This window comes from Vipera berus (assembly GCF_964194415.1).
Source record: "Vipera berus genome assembly, chromosome: 4".
NCBI lineage: Eukaryota > Metazoa > Chordata > Lepidosauria > Squamata > Viperidae > Vipera > Vipera berus.
In genome coordinates, this window is record NC_138206.1 from 25,247,236 (window position 1) to 25,265,257 (window position 18,022).

An 18,022-nucleotide genomic window follows, 5' to 3' on the forward strand; every position below is an offset into this window, starting at 1 on the left:
GACAAAAGGTTGGACAAAAAACTTTTTGGATCATTTAGCTTTCCCCTTTGCACTTGACCTTGTGAAATCTTTTATTTTTTATTACAATATTTTAATTGAAAAGGAAACTTTAAGAATATTTTTAACTGAAAATAATATAGTTGAAGTGTTGTAGGAAAGTTAGAAATTTATGTGACCTTATAAGGGACAAGCCATTTTGCTAAGCTTTTTCCAGTAATAGAGCCAAATAAAATACAGTTCTAAGAAAAAACATTTATTTAGTGGATTATTATTATATAAAATAGGGTGAACAAAATACCAGTTATTTGAAGAAGAACTCAAACTGCTTTTTTGTCACTACCATGAATGTATTTGTTAATCTAATAGCTTCATGACAGCAGATTCTTAATATTCAACAAATCTAACTGGTACAATAATTTACAGTTTACTGCAATTTGTCCTTGGAATGTTACATTATTCTGCACTCTGTTGCTGCATAATGTTGGGCTGCATTTCAAGTGTTCTGGATAGCGCTAGATAGAAGTATTTTATTATTTAATGGTAAACATATCCGTGCATTCATATGGAATGATCACAAAAAATCATAATAATTAAGCTTTAAAAATTGTAAGAGTTAAACTTTTTTTTAAAAAAAAAACTTTCTGTGTTTATATTGGCTGATGCATTTAATATAAGCCAGAGGGGAGATGGAGCTGTGAAGTTTAATGTGGATCTAATGCTCTAATGTTTACTGTGGATCTGTTAATAAATTATATTTCTCCTTTGCTGTCATTCAAATAATCTTATATTTCTTTTGTCTCCTATTTAGGCTTTGTATCCTCTTGTAACCTGCCTGCTTTGTGTCAGTCAAAAACAGTTCTTTCTAAATAGATGGCATATTTTTCTCAACAACTGCCTGTCCAATCTCAAAGTTAGTATATCATTTTTTGTTTGCTCTGTAGTTAGCTCTGGGTATATGTGTCATGAATCTGCCAATACTACATGTGCAATCTTGGATTCTTAATTTAGAGGTTTCCTTGCAAATCAATACATGGTTGCCCATATCTCTACTAATTATAAAGGGCACATAGCATACTGATTCAGTCAGGATGCATTCATATGATATAGAACCTCTGTCATAATTAAGTACCTTTAACCTTAGAGTACATTAAAATAGAACTAGTACTTATAAGTACATTTGTAAATATAAGAAGATGATTACTCTTTTTAAAATTATGAAGTCCACATCCTACATTTAACACGATGATGAAGAAGAAGAATTGATTATAGCTGCCCTCTCCGGCAGACTCTGGACTGCTTACAAATGCAAAACAATAAAAAGAGTTTAAAACATATTAGCCTTTAGGCCAGGCATGTCAAACTTGCGCTGTCACATGATGTTGCGCAATCGGGACTTTTTCCCCATTGCCGGCAATGGGGTAGGCGCGGTTTTGGCATGACACATCTGGCCCATGGGCCGGCACTTTGACATGCCTGCTTTAGGCAGTCCAGACTAAAGATATAGTTATTAAAAAGAAAATATAATTATTTACTTTAACATCTACTTAACAAAGTTGTGAAAAATACTTAACATAATTGTTAAAAATAAAGGGATGACAATCTTTGTACTTTGAAAGGTAAAAAAGATGTTGCAGTGTAAATGTTCGTGTGTCTTCTTCCTCTCAGCTAGGAATATGTTATTTGAATAAACTTCATTTGATTGTCTCTCCAATCCATCCTGAGTTTTGCATAGTCCTAAACATTTATTTTCCTGGGTTCCAAGATCACCACAAATGGGAACTGCAGCCAAGAAATTAAAAGACGCTTGCTCCTGGGGAGGAAAGCTATGGCAAATCTAGACAGCATACTAAAAAGCAGAGACATCACCCTGCCAACAAAAGTGTGTATAGTCAAGGCCATGGTCTTCCCAGTTGCAATGTATGGCTGTGAAAGCTGGACCATAAGAAAGGCTGAGCGCCAAAGAATTGAAGCCTTTGAACTATGGTGCTGGAGAAGACTCCTGCGAGTCCCCTGGACTGCAAGACGATCAAACCAGTCAGTCCTAGAGGAGATCAACCCTGACTGCTCTTTACAAGTCCAGATCCTGAAGTTGAAACTCAAATACTTTGGCCACCTAATGAGAAGGAAGGACTCACTGGAGAAGAGCCTAATGCTGGGAAAGATTGATGGCAATAGAAGAAGGGGATGACAGAGAATGAGGTGGCAGGATGGAGTCACTGAAGCAGTAGGCGTGAGCTTAAATGGACTCCAGAAGATGGTAGAGGATAGGAAGGCCTGGAGGAACGTTGTCCATGGGGTCGCTATGAGTCTGACATGACTTTGCAACTAACAACAACAAAAACATATGCCAAGATTAGTCTTCTATAAACAAAGATTTTCTTCTAGTTTTACAACAACTTGCCTGCCGATACTACCTCTTGTTTTTCAGAATCACTATTTTAGCTCTAAAATCACTATAAACATCACTACTGGTATATTCGAAAACAGAAAAGGTCATATAAGGTGACTGGCGAGTTTTTAACTCACTCTTCCTCCTTTTATGTCATAAATATTTATATGCTGTTTAGATGGCTAAGCTTTCCAGCTTTATTAACTGAAATACAGCTTTTAATGACAAATAGACTTATGATTGGTGAGAATCAAAATTTAACAGCAAGGTTTATTATCTTTTTATGCTTAGCTGAATAAAACACTATTGCTTAAAAACTGTCAGTTGGTCCTATTGCATAAATACTATCTGAATTATATTTAAAAAACTATTTACTGAAAAGTTGACTCGTTTTGCTTAGATTCAATCTGAGCATTTCTGTGGTATTTCTACAAAGGATGGTTGGTTACAAAGCTAAATAGTTGTATTGTTTTTAACTAGCAAAATGTAAAGGAGACAATCAAGCAACCTAAGAAATCCTTAGCAGAACTTCTATGTCATAGAATATGTATTGAATCACAGAGTTAAAGAACTGTTTAAGCCTCAGTTCCTGCTCAATGAAGGAATCCAAATGAAAGCATCCCCAACAGATGGTTTTATATCATCTGCTTAAATACATCCAGTGAAGGAGAACCCAGGTTCAGGATAACTGGTTGAACATAACTGCAATGAAACCTTCTCTGAAATGGAATCCATATTCTCTCCTGCATTCATGAAACAGCATTCTAGAGCATCCATGAAAAAGCATGTTTTGACCTTATATTTCAATCAGTATTTTACTAGTATATTACTTCTCCAACTTCTCTTCTGAAAATTAAACATGCTCAGTTCTTTCATCTTTCATCATACAACTTTGTTCCTTGTTGCCCTTCTCCAAACCTTTTCCGGTTTCTCTTTTTTCAAGTAAGTTATCTGGGCACACTGAGAGTGAAGTCTGATTAATCCATCTATCATAGTTGCATATAATAGTATCATAATATGACAGGAAAAGGATACAGATCTTAATATACTGCAATATATGATTCTCTTATGCACTTTACTAAATCATATGGTTCACTGAAATGCAATTACTGCTAAGCTTGTAAGCCGCCCTGAGTCTTCGGAGAAGGGCGGGATATAAATGGAATTAAAATAAAATAAAAATTATCTGAGTTCATACAATACATTAGGCTATAAACCTTGGTTTACAAATAACAATTGCTAGATTCATAGATCATATGCTAATACAAAATCAAACACATTTCATTATGATTTACCAAGTTTAATAAACCCAGCCTGTGTAATTCTCAAGCTCAAGTTATTTTTTGTTGGCTTATTGACAGTACACTGTCTCATATTTCATGACCATTGAGATGTGCATTTTGTAATGTGCACCTTCTAGTTAATGTTATAAAACTGTATATAAAAATATTGTAAAACATATTTATATAAAAGCTGACAGATTGAATAAATTACTTTGCAAAAGGTAGGTCCCATTTTCTTTGTTAAAAGCATTTTGATTAAATATGCAGTAAATAATAGAGTTTCTTTTACCTGTCATTTTAAAGTGATGTTTTGAATGTTAACATTGACTTTTATGTAAAGGTCATATACCAGTTATATGCTTGAGATATGAAATATTCACATTTTGCCATATATATTTTTTTAAAAAATCTGTTTTAAAGTCAATTTGCTCATCTGGCTTTAAAAGGACACTCCAGATGAAAATGTTGTATTTGTGTAGCAGATTATTTGGCTTCTGTCACACTTTAGAGTTACAGTAGATGCTAGACTTTGATGACAAAACAAAGTTGAAGACATAGCTATCCATTCAAAACTTAAAAGTCATGACCAATAAGAATATTTCTGATTCCAAAGACTGAGAAGTCTTCTGCACTTTTAAGACATGTTCAACTTACCCATTGCTACAGTGAAAAAACAGTGTTCTTTCTCAAACTGTTGAATTCAAGCATACATATTTCAAGCTGGAAACATCATAAATTTTAAATATATTAAATGTTTGTCCTCTATTTCACTCTCTTACAGAGACAGATCTCCATGCATTACTTTTATCAAATCCAATTGATATGAAAGTAGCACATTTGTTTATTTTTTTATGTTGTATTGCTATCTTTCCCTCTGTGTAGGGGAATGATAATATCATTATTTTACTTATCATCCAAATTTTAGCAGTTCTCCAAGTTTACCATTTATAGGGTGCACCCTTATAATTTGTCAGCATTCATAATATTCTTTTTTTTCATAATATTATGTTTCTCCGTGTACTCAAACATTTACAGCATTAGCTTCAGTTTAGTTTTCAAGATTTCATTCATATTATATAATATATAATATTATATATACATATACATACACACACATACACACACATATACATGATACACACACACACATGCACATATATATAATCCCTTCATTCTGTATCATACATTTTGATGCTTTAATTCATTATCTTCATCTTTTCTTTCCTGCATGTATCTTCCTCATCTGCACTCCATAAAATTACTTCATTCAGATCTGTTACATACTTCTCATTTTCTCAATTCCACAAAAATGCGGCATGCTGTATCTAATTCTCTCTCTGTAATATCATTGCTTAGCTCATATTGTTCATGCCATGAGAACATAGCCCAAATACTTTGCCTCTCCTATCATACTTGGCATAAAGTCTGCTATGTATTTTTTTCCTTTTCTTGCAGCAACCCAAAGAAGGCCATAATCCATATTTTGTAGATTTGTCAGTCTTAATAGTTGTCATATAGGCATTACAAATAAAATGCCCTTTTTCAGGTTATATGAATAAAAATATAGGTTTCTTAAGATTTAGCAGCCATATGAAATATAAACCAAGATTACAGTATATTCATGTTGTTGTTTTTTAGAACAAAGATCCAAAAATGGCTCGAGTTGCACTGGAATCTCTCTACAGACTGTTATGGGTTTATATGATTAGAATTAAATGTGAAAGCAATACAACTACCCAAAGGTATAGTTATATATTCATATTTAATTTCAATGTAATTTTTCTCATATAGTGAGCAAATCACTAAAGCTACTTTCAGAGTAATCCAGGGGTATAATTAGTGCCATATAATGCAAAGGAAGAGATAAAATATCTGAGTTACATTTTGATATATATCCTCAGCATATTTGTAGGTTATAGTTTGATAAATATACATTTACATTATGGAATTATCCTTTCATTTAACCACATTTGCTGTGCCGTCAGTATTACAGTATATTCCTGACACAGGGAGTCTCTTTTTGTCTCAATTTTAACAAATCTTAGAATGCACTGGGCAGAATGACATTCTGTCTTTTAATCTGGAGAAAACATTTTTGTCCATTATTATTATTTTTCCTGTAGGATTTTTCTAAACAATTTTCAAAAGTTTGATTAAGGTAGCATAAAGCTATATTGCAAGAAATGAACTTGTCACAATGTTGTTTTTTTAATTTTACAGTCGGCTTATAACAATCATCACAACCCTTTTTCCAAAAGGTTCCCGAGGTGTGGTACCACGAGACATGCCTCTGAACATTTTTGTGAAAATTATACAGTTTATTGCACAGGTTTGAAAAACTTTTATTTTTTTTAAGCAATGGAATGTTTTATTGATAAGTTTTACATTGTGTCTGAGTTTTGCCTCTTTAGTCATAACATGCTTAAATAGTCAGTTGGAAGTATCATAGAATATGAAAACTGCACTAAATTCTGGTAATGGATTTAATAAGTCTCAATTATACCATCTCATATCTGTCAGGATGAGGTATTTAAGTTCTACATGGGATACAGTTATGTCTTCTTCTGCTTTACAATATCCTAGATACACAATAATCTCCATTCATTGTTTATGTAGAAAGTCTTGTTATAAATGAGGTCTTGTTAAAAATAAGTTGGAGTTCTATGTCGATTTAGAACTCTGATCATTCACTCAGATTTATACTAGAGATGCAACAAATGTTATTATATTTTCATGTGCAATATATATTTTGCTACAGGAACGTTTGGATTTTGCAATGAAAGAAATCATTTTTGATTTTCTTTATGTTGGAAAGCCAGCAAAAGCATTCAGTCTAAATCCAGAGGTAAGGTATCATTATTAATATATTTTTTCAGATTTAAAAAAAGTATAATATGTCTTTAAGAGAAAAGCAAAGAAAGTGGGTCAGTGTTATCTAGTGCTCTTTGTTCTGGCATAAGGGATCAACTCTCATCTGTATCATTCTTCAGGTCCTTAATTGCTCTTTCACATTACCTAAGCACATGTTTTTACAGTGCTCTACATACACGGAAAAATTCCATTTAATTTGTAGAAATTTATTTATAAAATTTATATGGCTCCCCATCATAAACATATAATTTTGGATGGTTAACAACACACACGAATAAAAATTAAAATGCAATTAAAAGTGGATATAGTAAATAACAAAATACAAAATCCGAGGAATTTCACACATTATTCTTAATTATATACTTGCCTATGTGTGTTTGATATCTCCTCAATCCTAATACCTAAGGGAGCAGCCAGGTTTTTGTAATCTTCCAGAAAACAAACAGGATTGGGGCTCTGCATGAGAGACTGTTCCATAGTTGTGCTGAGAAAAGTAAGGAAGATAGCGGGGGGAAAACTAGGGAAAAAGCAACACTTTAGCCTATTTGCTAATTGTAGCATATTTTTAAATATTATACAAATATTCTATATCTATTATACTTCTACTTTCTTGATTAGCTAGTTAGAAGCCTAAAATTACTGACCTGACACCCCACTATTTCACAAAACCTTTTCCATGTTACTGTATTCTTACCGGTACTCTTTAATTCCCACTGGAATCTAAATTCACATACGGAACATGTTCTTTGGAAAGTTCTGAAGATACTGCATTGATCTCCAGCTATTTTCAGTGTAATCTCTTCAGGTCAGGTGAGAGTAAAGAATGCATTAGTGCTAATCACATAATTGTTATTTTGTTTTCATCATCCATCCATCAAATTTGCAGAGAATGAATATTGGTCTGAGAGCTTTCTTGGTTATTGCTGATAGTTTGCAGCAAAAAGATGGGGAACCTCCAATGCCTGTTACTGGAGCCGTACTGCCTTCAGGAAACACGCTACGAGTGAAGAAAATTTACTTGAGCAAAACTCTCACAGAGGAGGAAGCTAAAATGATAGGCAAGTATCAGACATGTCTTCCGCGTGTTCACAAATGTGTATGACAACTTGACCCAAATTTCACCCACATTGCTAGCCCTGAGAGTTCATTTCACTGTTGAACTGAGTATATCCAAATGCTTCTTTTGGAGAATGCAGCTTGAGGGAAGTTGAATCACAGTTTGGTTGCCTGGGGACAATTTCTAGTTGCCAGTAGCAACTAAAAATTATGCAAATGTTGTATAACCCATTTATTATGGTGTACTGTTTATTTTTTTGTATTAAATTTTTTCAGAATTTAACTCTGGCAGAATAGGACTAGTAATTATTAATCTATATAATCAAAATAGAAATCACATGGAATAACTGCTAATAATGTGATATTCACATGATTAATATTAAGTTATAACTACTGGAAAAAATAAAGCAGTGTTATAAAATAAAGATTTCTCAATGGACATTTGTTAGACTAGTTGTAATATCAGTCCTTTGCTTGTATATGTCTTGAATGTAAATACAAGAAAAGGATAGTTGTAAATCCATTATCTCATTAGAGCATGCTGATAAAAATTCCAGAGTTTTAGGGATATGGCATTATTAAAGAGATGGTCCTGGATCAGCTCATCAGTTTGATTCAATACTGCTGCTAAAAATGTTTCTCTATTTAGAGTTGATTGAACAATCAGTTGAGACAACTAGTCCTAAAAGCCATCAAAAGTCCTATGCTGATTCATATAATACAAAGCAAAGCAATGTTTTCTCTAAAAATCCTATATGATTCTATTCTGAGTTTTATAAAAAAAAATTCTTATAAGAGATTAACAACTGTTTGTTCAAAATTTAAACATCTGCCGCTATGTCACGATGTGTTTAGCTTATAAGTTAATGGCATTGATGCTATCCTAAATGCCATAGTTCGCGAAAATTCTGGTGACACCTGAAATTCTCATTTTTCTACCAGAACTCTTTGATTCAGCTGGCCCAATGCAATTCAGCATATTCTGGGATTTATTCTTATCTCAAATAATTTTATCAGGGAATTCATGAGGTAGATTTAAGTAAGCAAAATCGTACTCCCAGTACCTGGAATTTTCAGTGACTTTTAAAAAAAAGTTTTACTGTCACTTTTTAGTCTGCCTAAGAATCACACAAAGAATCTATTGCCTAGGACTCTCATTTTATGATCCTTCCTAGCTCTGATCTCTATTAATATAATGTCACCAGATACTGAGGTCATAATCTGCATGTAAGTTCCTTTTCTGCATTTCACTTACCTGTGAGTTAATGTTTTTTTAATTTATATTTTGTTTATTTGGTTCATTAATATTCAAGTCAAAAGTAAATTGTGAGGCAGAACTTCCTTTATTGCAGTCCAAAATAATCAACTGTTAATTATAACACCTAAAATGTACATGTTCACATTTTTTCTGAAATTTTAGATTTACATTTTAAGGGGTCTTCCATTATATGTTTTTCTAGGCGTGTCAATGTATTATTCTCAAGTAAGAAAAGCTGTAGACAACATACTGCGACATCTTGATAAAGAAGTTGGGCGGTGCATGATGCTCACAAATATACAAATGTTAAACAAAGAACCTGAAGATATGATCACGTAAGTCTTAAATGATAATTGATTATTGAACTGGATTTATAATAGCTAATTCTTTTAAAAAGGCAAATCCTTATCTATAAAGGGAGACCTCTGGGAGTTGAAGTCCACACATCTTCAAGTTGCCAAGTTTGAGAAACACTGGTGTAGACAATAAATTCCATAATTGTGGTTAATCAGTCTTTCTTTACAATCCTTTATAAACAATATGGAGTTAGCATCTCCTTTGTGATCCCACAAAATTACTTTTTTTCATCATAGCTCTTATTGTGCACAAGATCTTCCCAAGTTAGACCTTAGCAATAGAAAAGTACTACAATGCTTTTGCTGTGTAAGGCTGTATTGATTTATACAGTAAATAATTAGCTTAATTTTTGGGAGAATGCTTAATAAGATAAATGTATATCATTTTGCTATTATTTATATATTTGTTTCTCCTGTCTAGTATTAAAAAGTGATTAATAAATTTCATATTCTTTTCAGAGGTGAAAGAAAACCAAAAATTGATCTTTTCAGGACTTGTGTTGCTGCTATTCCACGACTCCTTCCTGATGGGATGTCTAAATTAGAGCTGATTGACTTGCTATCAAGGTAAAGTGTGTACATATTCAAGAATTTTTAGAGGGAAAAATGTCATTGCTGATCAATTTGTGAAACTATAATTGGATTCTGTAGCATCTTGGAAGAAGCATTGAAACATGTTTTGTGTGCATCCAGGACCTGCTAGCAATTCCATAAATCACTTTATTTTGGATCTCACTGTAACTGCTGAAGCTAACCTTGCCTTCCTGAGAAAAGATGCAGCTGCTCTAAAGCAGGGCTTTTCAACCTTTTCACCCACTGTACCACTTTTAGGATATGGCAACATCCAAGTACCACTAGTCACCTAGCAAGGTGTCAAAAATTTGATGACCAAAAAAAAGAAGGAAAAAAGTGATGAAGTACAGGTAGTCCTCAACTTACAACAGTTCCCTTAGTGACTGTTCGAACTTACAATGGCACTGAAAAACGTGCCCACCAAGCCACAGCCGAGCAAGACACCTGCCTGCCTGCCCAGCGGCACTCTTCCTCCTGTCCAAGGTTTTCATTGTTGTGAGCATTTCTGTTGAGGATTGGCAGTGGGGGTGGAGTGGGGGGGTGTTTGGTTTTTATTTCTCCCCCCTCTCTGCTGGGTGGTTGCAGCAGGTTTTGGTCATTTCACATGACCCTGGGACACTGTGACCATCATAAATATGAATCAGTTGCCAAGCATCTGAATGTAAATCACAAGACCCTGGAAATGCTGCAACATTTCAGCTGATCGGCGCTTCTTCTGGGCTCAGAAGCACCAGGATCAGCGCCGAGCTCCAGCTGGAGCCTGGTGCTGATCCTGGCACTTCCGCTGAGCCCCGAAGAAGCGCTGATCCTGGTGCTTCCCCTGAGCCCTGACAGCCCTGCAGCTCCAGCCGTCTCTCACTCAGGCTTGTGTGGTGCTGCCATTCCCCTCCCCCGCTACCACTTTTCTAGGATTGTCGCGTACCACCTGCCAGGTGCCTATGTACCACAGGTGGTACCCGTACCACTGGTTGAAAAGCCTTGCTCTAAAAGATTAGAACAGTGAGCAATCTGCTTAGGCTTCTGTGTGAAAATAACAAAACACACAATCTTCCAATAATTTTTTTTATAGATCCTTACTGATTAACCTACAATCAGTAAGGCCCATAGTGACCCTACAAGCATAACAATAATTGGTTAAACCTGAGATTTTAATATTACTCAGTGTACATGGCTTGTGGTAGCCAAGCAAAATTACTGCTAAATTTAACACATAGAATTGAACCCATCAAACAGATTTCAAACATCTACTCATATAAACTGCCAGTTTAAGGTTCAGATCACCCTCTTATCTATCACCATTCCCTGGTTTTCTTGTTTTCTTTGGGCTTGGAAAGTAATAATTGCAAATAATGTCAAAAATGTAGCAGGCCCCAGGATTGATGGTGGGCTGCATTTGCCTTAGTTTTGAAGGTCAGCTGAAATGCATACCTATTTATTGCTATTATTGTATACATTTTGAATAACTTCAGTGTGTTGGTTTTTTAAAACATTGTTAAATTAAGTTGTTTGCTTAAGAATAAACTGTGTTCCTGTTGAACATTGTGATACTGATTTTTGACTATCCTTTTTTGTACCTCAAAAATTAGCATTTCAATAGAGATTTTGTAGTGCTAGTCATAGTTAAATATTAAACGCCCTGTGTTTGGTATCTGCACCTTTTGAAATTCCTCAGAAAGGAATTTGTACATATACAACACTCAGAATGACATAATGGGTGTCATGATGCGAGTGCCATCTGCATTCTTGCATGTGACTCAGGTACAAAAGTGGATGTCAGTATGTATGTGTCATAATTTACCATTCCCTTTGTATATAAACAGCTGAAGAAAAATCTAAGGCATGTGTCAAATGTCAAATCAGTTACTCCAGTTCATTCCAAATTCTTTGTGATATCACATTACACAGCTACAGGACAAGAAACAAACACTATTCTTTCTTTTAAATATTCTTGCTGGAATAAACTTGAACTATGAACCAGATAACAAATATTGCCATTATTGTTTATATACAAACTACCAACCATTGCTATTCAGAGTTTTTCTTCCTAACTCATTTTGTATCAACCTCATTTAGTTTATTTGAGTAAAATAAAGCTAGTATGCAAATTCAGTTTTTTTTAATTAGTCTTCTTTCAGTATCTGCCTTCACATGCATCTTGCTTCCTTTTTCTAGAATTGGGAAGCTCTGGTTTGTTTCTATTTCATAAAGGTCAAATGTCTTGCAGTTGTATCTCTGCATTCACTCACTGTGACAGTTTTGGTATATGATATTATAAAAAGAGTACTAGGTATGAGCTGGTAGAGTCAGTATCCAATTTCATTTCAATTAAATTAAATTACCAAAGGAAAGAATTATGAATGCTATGATAAATAAACCACATATTGTTTTAGTAAGCCATTTTTAAAGAAATTAATGACATCATCCTTGTTACTTTTGGAGGTAGAAGTGAAATATTTCCTGGCTTTTCAGTCTACAGCAGGGGTGTCAAACTCAATTTCATTGAGGGCTGCATCAGCATTACGGTTGCCCTCAGGGGGCCGGGTGGGTATGGCCTGGGTGGGCGTGGCCTACTGGGTGGGCGTGGCTAGAGTACGTATGGCCTACTGGGTGGGCATGGCCAACTCTACATTGTTCGCATCAAGGGTGCCTATGGGGGCCTGGGCAGGAGTGGCACAGATCTGAGGGTCTCTGGCAGAAGGAGGGTCTCTGGGCCAGGGCCAAGGCAGTGGGGGCCGTTCCCTCACTGTTTCCAGGATGGCTTCGCAGGCCACATGAAACCACTTCGCGGGCCGGATCTGGCCTCCGGGCCTTGTGTTTGACATGTCTGGTCTACAGTATTGTAATCTCCTAATACAGAGCAGGTTATCTAGTACTTTCCAGATATCCTGAATTTTAACTCTGATCACCAGAATGGCCAAAAAGCAAGGAACTGTATGAATTAGAGTAGAAAACACATGACAGGCATCATGTTGTCTATATTCAAAAGTTAAAACAACTATAAAAATACTACTTTGTACCCTCCTATTCATTTCATACTAGAGATTAGGGGAGAAAATTATAGTTTAGATAGTTTAGATATCTTTGTAAAATTAAAATTTCAAAACTAACCAGAACTTACCGGTAGTTGTAATAGACTGTAAAAAAGTGGAGCAAATATTAATACTTTTTAAAACCAAGCTTGAATGGTAGCTTTCTTGATAGCCTGCTTGTTATGAAGATGAATTAGTAACCTATATAACTAACTTGGTAATTTTGAAATCAGAATATTAAAAATATTATACGTGTCTTGAGTGTTACTATACTGGTTTGTTTTGAAAATAAAAATATCTATCTGTCATGTATCTATCTTAACTATACTTGAATTAAAATAAGATTAATTTTACGATATTATTTGCATTGTATTTTACTTCAAAATTAATTACTTTCTGATATGTTATTTCAAGAAAAGTTGAACATATAAACTTACTCAAATCTGCTCAGAAACAAATTCCATTATATGTTGTTATTATTAGAGATCCTAAAACTGTTGAGTGAGAAGAAATTTATAACATTAACGGTTAGTAGATCTATATGACTAACTGTTACAAATAGATACTATGATTATTTTTGCTATAGAAGTTGCCCATAATTTGTCATTTCACATTTTTTTTCACATAGGCTTTCTATACATATGGATGATGAACTTCGGCACATTGCTCAGAATTCACTTCAAGGCCTACTAGTTGATTTTGTGGATTGGAGAGAGGACGTTCTTTTTGGTTTCACAAATTTTTTGTTGCGTGAAGTGAATGATGTGCATAATAGTCTCCTGGACACATCTTTAAAATTATTATTACAGTTGCTAACACAATGGAAGCTTACAATACACACTTCTGGGAAGACCAGTGAACAGACAAAAGTCAGATCTTCAGAGGTAAGATTCTAAAAGTAAAGATAACACTCCCTTCTTAACATGTTCCTTCACTTTACGGAATAGGAATACCATTCTGAATTTGGTAGACCTGTTTTTTTCAACAAGCATGGTAGCCTCCTACATACATACTTTCTAGGGAGCAAGTTCACAAAAATTTCGTGTAGAATTCCAACCTCCCTGAGAATAAGGTCTACAAATTTCATCACCATATAGAAAGGACAGGAAAGGTGCTTGAAGCCGCCAGTTTGTGTCCAAGTTCAGAAATGCTCAAGTCCTACTAACAGCTAAAGAAAACAGAAAAATGCTTGATATCATATATATCTAACATGAAGGAAATATCTATTCCACATATTTATTTATTTATTTATTTTAATTCCATTTATATCCCGCCCTTCTCCGAAGACTGTGCTTATAATGATACTATGATACACACATGAAGGACTGTAACATATTTTTATGTAATAATTAAATATTTTAATATAATTAAATATAATTTATGAACCTCTTGCTTCCCATGTATTGTTCATCACAGATAACTACAAAAGGTCTTTGTTGTGTATAAATAGAACAAGAACGGGCCTACAATGAGAGAAGAGCATTTCCTTGGAATTTCTATAATGTTACCACAAATAAACTTAAGAGTGGGAAAAACAGTAAAATATTTTATAAATAGATTATAAATAAATGTTTTATAAATAGATTACAAGCTAGTACCCTCAAATGCCCTATAAATTGACCTTGTTTTCTTCCAATTAATTCCTTCTGCAATTATATATATTTGTCCCAACCATGCTTTGTTCAACCAACAGGGAAAGGAAACACAACTAGGTGTTTTCAGAGGAGGTTTCTTACTGAGTGTTTGCATTATTTGTTGTTTGAATTTTGCTTCGTTCAATAGGTTATTCTACATACGTATTCTGAAATTGATTTTGTTGGATAGCATCTCTATAATAGTAATTATTTGGCAGAAGAAGAATTAGCCAGATTAGATGAAGTACATGATTTGGCCATTTATGTAATTCAAACTTATGTTAAAATTTAAGAAGTATGGATAATGGGCTTTGAATACTGAGTATTTCCCCATGTTATAGACTTGCTTTAAAGATGTCTGAGATTCTCTTTTTGTGCTTATTGTAATTTTAACTAGTAGCAGGAAACATACCATTTTTTGTTATGAAAATCCAGTTATGGCTGAAATCAAATGTCAGACAGTTAATGTTACTTACACATACTGTGCACCACACGGTAATCAAATCAAAATCTTTATTACAGTCAAAAACCAGCATAACACAGGGTAATGCTTTTGAAATATAAGAATGAAAAGTAGTTATTATTTCAGTGAATAGGGAGATGTACAACTCAATGCCTTTTTGTTTCTATTTCAAATTTTACAGTTCAAATTATATATTTTTCTATATTAGAACAGTCTAAAGACTAAAACATGAAACATATTTGGATGAGTTAATAAATGCTTTATATTGCAGCTGATAGCAAATGGATCCAGTCAAAGGACCCAGACTGAACGAAGTTCTTATTCAAATGTACTGCATGCTGTTGAAGGTTTTGCACTGGTATTACTCTGCAGTTTCCAAGTTGCCACACGTAAACTGGCAGTTTTAATTCTCAGAGAGGTCCGTGCTTTATTTCATGCACTAGGACAAGCAGAGGTATGGCTTTCTTTCCTGTGTCATGAGTTTGATTTTCCCCAACAATGTAATTTTGCTTTATCAGTTTGGACTGAAGTTTAATTCGTGTTTGCTTAAAAGTTAATCCCTACCAAGATCGATAACCAATAAATTTTGCTTTTAGGTTCCTCTAGTTTTCATTCCTCTGTTGTGGATGTGAGAGTTAGTGAGCTGAGTGCCAAATCAGCTATGACAACAAAGGATATGTGATTTATATTTAGAGTTCTAAAAGTATAAATTATAGCTATAGAAGGTTCAGATTAGGACCACCTGGCAGTGCAAGAAGGTTAGTTATTTCTAAATGCATCACATTTCTGATCAAGATTCATTTCTTAAAACCCCAGCAGGGAAAATGTGCAGGGACCATATGGATATCAATTCCATGGGGAATCTGAATATTGCATTTTAAATTAGTTTAATTTTAATCATTTAATTTATGATTAAAGTAGAAAACATATTGAATAGCACATCAGAGAATGTTAAAACCTATTATAAACACCAAGAAATTTCCTGAACTCTTTACATTAAACTATTGAGGTTTCCAAACTAAAATGAGTATCTGATAACAAGAATAATGGCAAGAAATATTACAAATTTTCCAGAAATATCTGTCAGTTAAGATACCTTCTGAGTTGCAAGAAAATGAGCTAGGAGATGGGTTGTTAAGTCAACTTGCTATTGTGAAGAAGAGGCAACATAGCGGAGAGGGTGTTTTTGTTTCTTTTTATAAGTTGGAGCAGAGTCTATTTTTGCAGATGTTATTAAAGCTACCTTTGAACAGTGAAAATACCAAAACTATACTGCATGCTTTCGAATTTTATTCCTTACATGAGAAGGCCTTTTTCAATCTTAATAAGGGACTACACAAGTTTAAAGGTGATTTGCTCACTGCTTGAAATCATCTCTCCTGCTTCCCATTGTCTATTTTACCCAGCTAATTTTTTTTCAGGTCCAGAAATAGTGTAATATTGATTTTTGAACTGAGCTGGTTTGGGGGAAGGGGCATTGGTATTAAGACAGTTTACTTATATTAAGACCAAGTCACCAAGTGTCCCTTCTGATATGAGATGCAGCAAAAAAATTATTTCTTCATACATTGCAGTTATTATTTTTATAACATACGACATCAGGAAAACCCAGGTGGCAGTGTGGCCTTAGTAGAGTAGAGCAGTACTTCTCAACTTTTGCAATCTAAGCTGCAGGAACTTCAGCTCCCACTGGCTGGGGAATCATGACAGTTGACCTCAAAATATTCTAAAGTTGCCAAGGTTGAGAATCACCAGAATAGAGGTTACTAATTCCTATTTGTCAACTATAAGATCATAGAGATTGTATTCCTAGTTTGTTACCCTACATTAATTGTTAAAGAAAGCTCAAAATAGTCTGTCTTCATGCCATTGGAATGTCTTAGAAAAAAGTAATTTACTTTTTCAGACTTAAGTCATATAGAATTTTCTGGTAAACACAGAATATCACATTGCTGTGATTATGGTATTAATTGGTGCCATATTTATATAACTGTTGAAACTTCTGAAAGGGAGTATTTTAACAGATTTGATTAAGACATCGCATCACATGAGATTTAGTATGTAATTACTGGGTATGGTATCTCTTTTACTTTTATCACTTGCAGAAACATGAATAAAATTCAACAAACAAGGTAGGGCAGTTTATTTCTTTCCTTCCCAGCATTACTGGAATAGCTGGAATTCATAAGGAAAAGTTTCAGTTTCTGCCAAAGGAATGTTTTGTAGCTGCTCATAATGTAATTCCAAATGCTCTGGGAAAGTAGAGATAAACTTCACTACTGCATTCTTTCTAGAGAATACATGCATAAATATAAGTATGTGCTTGCTAAAACTGTAAATAAAGTGATAGTGTTTTGCCCTAAAATAAGTGTTTACTTACTTTTGATAATTTGATAATTCTTATTAATATAATTTGTGTGAGATTAAGATTATTCATCTTTTACCTCACAAAATGCCCCCCCATTGAGTATATGTGAGTGTGGGTGTTTCCACATCAGAGGGAAAGAGAGAGAGAGAATTCATAATTTCCACACAATTAATTATTGCTACCTTCATGTGTACAGGATGATGATAGACCTATGATTGATGTTATGGACCAGCTAAGTTCTTCTATTCTAGAAAGTTTTATTCATGTGGCAGTTTCTGACTCAGTAAGTAATTTCTCATCAATAACAATATATACGCACCAAATAAATATTGTAGCCTGCAATTATTATTGTATAGATTTTTCAATTTTAGCAGAAAATCAAACATCTAATAGCAATTTTAACTACAGGTATTTCTTGATTTACAATCAGTTGTTTAATGATCATTTTATGATTTGAAATAAGCCATTTTCAACTGATTCTTGAAGTTATGACTATTGCACCACCACCTCTGCAATCTCTGATTATATTTTAAGCTCTTGGCAACTGGTTTGCTCTTAGCCACATACCGTAACTATGATGGGACTTTTTGCTGTTTTCTGGCAAAAAAAAAACCCCAACCCATTAAACATGCTGGATTCACTTAATGACCACATGATTCACTTAACAGCAATGATGATTTGCTATGATCATTAAACATTTTGTAAAATCAAGTCCAGTCATATGATGCCTTGACTTATGACC

At 34.1% G+C, this 18,022-nt stretch overlaps 1 protein-coding gene across 1 annotated transcript in view; it reads left to right on the plus strand.

The window, feature by feature from the left end:
- FRY (FRY microtubule binding protein) overlaps positions 1-18,022 on the plus strand; it is a 140,549-nt gene that overhangs the window by 47,579 nt on the left and 74,948 nt on the right. The window contains exons 11-20 of the mRNA XM_081327598.1: positions 809-910; positions 5,311-5,414; positions 5,893-6,001; positions 6,431-6,517; positions 7,430-7,601; positions 9,060-9,192; positions 9,673-9,780; positions 13,444-13,699; positions 15,184-15,366; positions 17,477-17,563. Of these exons, the coding sequence (XP_081183724.1) occupies positions 809-910; positions 5,311-5,414; positions 5,893-6,001; positions 6,431-6,517; positions 7,430-7,601; positions 9,060-9,192; positions 9,673-9,780; positions 13,444-13,699; positions 15,184-15,366; positions 17,477-17,563 (1,341 nt within the window). The remainder of the gene's footprint in view (positions 1-808; positions 911-5,310; positions 5,415-5,892; positions 6,002-6,430; positions 6,518-7,429; positions 7,602-9,059; positions 9,193-9,672; positions 9,781-13,443; positions 13,700-15,183; positions 15,367-17,476; positions 17,564-18,022) is intronic.